Source organism: Apis dorsata, unplaced genomic scaffold (assembly GCF_000469605.1).
Source record: "Apis dorsata unplaced genomic scaffold, Apis dorsata 1.3 scaffold_390, whole genome shotgun sequence".
Lineage (NCBI taxonomy): Eukaryota > Metazoa > Arthropoda > Insecta > Hymenoptera > Apidae > Apis > Apis dorsata.
This window is the reverse complement of record NW_006263651.1, coordinates 781419-784312: the sequence shown is the minus strand read 5'-3', so window position 1 is coordinate 784312 and position 2894 is coordinate 781419. Positions and strand designations below refer to the sequence as shown.

General features: G+C 43.0%; 1 protein-coding gene across 1 annotated transcript in view; it reads right to left on the bottom strand.

Moving 5' to 3' along the window:
• Positions 1 to 2894, bottom strand: part of LOC102679382 (unconventional myosin-IXb) — a 57963-nt gene that overhangs the window by 5228 nt on the left and 49841 nt on the right. Inside the window, 4 exon segments of the mRNA XM_031512124.1 lie at positions 48 to 240; positions 315 to 474; positions 579 to 751; positions 871 to 1042. Coding sequence (XP_031367984.1) covers positions 48 to 240; positions 315 to 474; positions 579 to 751; positions 871 to 1042 — 698 coding nt within the window.

The window sequence follows — 2894 nt, the reverse complement described above, 5'->3', positions numbered from 1 at the left end:
TTTTTTTTTTTTTTTTCATACGCAAAAAGAATTATGGGAAACTTATTCGATGGTCCAAGATTTGGATTTGGATTTGGATTTTTTTTTTTTTGGAAATTATCACGAGAAAGGATTTTTACGTACCCAAGCAAGCTTTCCACGCTTGAAACCTGATCGCGTCCTCAGCCTCGTCCTGCCTGGTATCCCCGTGCTGCAGATACCTAAGGTTCTTCAGGTTGTAACCCTCCAAGTTAAGTTTGACTGTCGAGTGAGATGAATATCGTGAATACAACGACATACGACGTACGAATAAATAAGGGAAAATTAAACTTTACCTCGTTCCTCGTGCGACAGGCCGGCCAACATTTGGTAAAATATGTGATAATTCTTCTCGTCGGGTAGGGGCCTGATCACTCGGGTCTGGTCCAGAAAGTAACAATGTATCTTCGTTCTGTACAAGGCGCCGTCCGTCACCTGGACCTCGATAAAATGACCCTGAATAAAAACGATCGTTTTACAATCCGTTCCATCCGCGGATTAAAAAAAAAACACCGAAAAAAAAAGAAAGAAAAAAAGGAGGAAAAAGAATAAAATTGTACTATTCTAGAACTTTCTGAATTGGTGGCAGTCTTTGCGGATCCCAGAGACCTCAGAACCGTGAACGCCGCCGCCAAATGTTTAAAAGCATCCGTTTCAGGACCACCTCCCGCCACGTCGAACAGTTGCCTTAGTAGCAACATGGAGGCGTACGTCTTCCCGGAACCACTCGTTCCTAAAAAAAAGACGGAAATATAAATTACAATATAACATAATAATATTCGCAAATATTCTCTTCTGAAAGAAAGAAAGAGAGAGAGAGAAAGAAAGAAAAAATAGCGGATGATCGTTTACCGGAAAGAATGATGGCCTGCGGGTATCCAGTTTCCGACTGCTGTCTCACGGCCTCCTGAACGACTTTGTTCAGCTGGGGCGCCAAAGGTACGGCCCTGGTGCTCGTTAAGGTCAATGGATTCCCGACGTCCGTATATGGATTGATACAGACCAGTATGGGGCCCACGTTTGTCTGAAACGCGTTTCGATTATCTTACTCGTCCGATTGTCGGTCCGCTTGGGACCACGGGGGCCCCTCATCTTTGCGGACGACGCGAAACGAGACTACTTTTTCCCGTCTCGTCGTCCCGCTTTTTGCATCGTTATCGCGTATCAACCGCGTGGGTTATGGATGCCTAGATGCTTTGCCAACACAGCCAAGATTAATCGTGCCTCGATCCGATCTCGAGCATTTACCCGTTTACCTTTCTCGTTTTCCAATCGATTGATTAAAAATTTTTACGTTAAACGTATAATCAATCGTCGTTCGGTTCCTTACAAATTTCTACTTTCGATTGGAGAATTCTTCCAAGATTTTTATTAGCCGAAAAAAAAGATAGATCGTAATTGTTCGATTTCACGTATTGTTAATGATTTTCTTTTCAATCTCGTCGCGTACGATTCAATTCCGTTTTAAAAATTTTTTTAACAAATGATCGTCAAATTCGCAATCGTGACTTTATAACGGATTACGTTATCTTATTGAATAACGTAATTAATAACCCAAACTAGGAAAAGGAAACTATTACTAACTACCCGTCCGACGAAACATCGATCGAAAAATCTCGATTCTCACTTAATAACAATCTATAACAATCCCCTTTCATCTCGATCCCGAAAATTACATCTTTTCTCGCAATTTTCAACGATAATACATAACTCGAAGCGGAGAAGAAAAAAGCAAGAAGAAAGCGAGAGAGCGTGCAAGAGCGTAGCGAGTTGAAAATAAGTGTAGCCAGGATGAGAAAAACGAGGAGCGGGATGAGCGAGAGGGGCGATGAGAGATTACGAAGGAGGCAGAGAGTGGAGGGTCGACGTGCAAGGAGCAACGAGGAGCGGCGAGGCTTTGGCGGGTCTCGATTCCTATTAGAAGCCCACCTAGAGAAAGCAACACAGCCGTGCACGAGGAACAAAAAGGGGGGAAAAACGCCCGAAAGCCGAGTGAGGGGAGAGAGGGGGAGAGAGAGAACCGGTCCTATGTCGGGCCCCGTGGCCTCTGATTCCTCGCCTCGATTCCCTTCCTCGCCTCTCTACAGAGCTTTCGAGCAACTCTCTCGTACGATCGAGCTTAGATCCCTCCTCGAATTCAACACCGTTCCCTCTTTCCTTTATTTATCCCATTCAAATCACAATTTACCAATCTAATTGATACTGAAGTAGTAAATAAATAAATAATAAATAATAGTTTTTTTTTTTCGTTACATGTTTCGAGACGTTTATATTTGAAGTATTTTTTTATACGATAAACGTATAAATAATCCAATTATATTATTTATGTATTTAAATTAATACATTACATCGAAATATATTTTAAAAGAAAACGAAGGAATCACAGATACGAAGGAGGCCGAAGCGCGAACGATCTCAAACGCGCACAAATAATTTATAAACGAACGAACAAACGCGGGATGTATAATAATAACCCCTTCCCCCCTCCCCTATTGAAACGAAACGATCCGATAATGACGGCCGATAATTAATCCACGGATATTCGAAAGGAAATCGCGTTCTTTGCAAATAATTGTCGCCGCCCACCGGAAACCGCCGACCATCTTTTTGCCACCATCTTTTAGTAGACGCGATCAAACCGCTTGATATCTGTCCAACGGTCAACCACGATACCCATCCACGAGCTATTATTTCTCTTTCCCTTCCTTTTTTCTTTCTTCCCCCCACGGCGTTTTCCCCCTTTCTCCTCGTTTTCGACGACGACCCATTGAGAAACTCGAGGATCCCTTCTTCTTTCGAGGGAGGATTCTTACGAGGAAATACCCGGCCACCTCGTTAAATTCGATAAACCGGCTGTACATCGGGGCAAAATATGG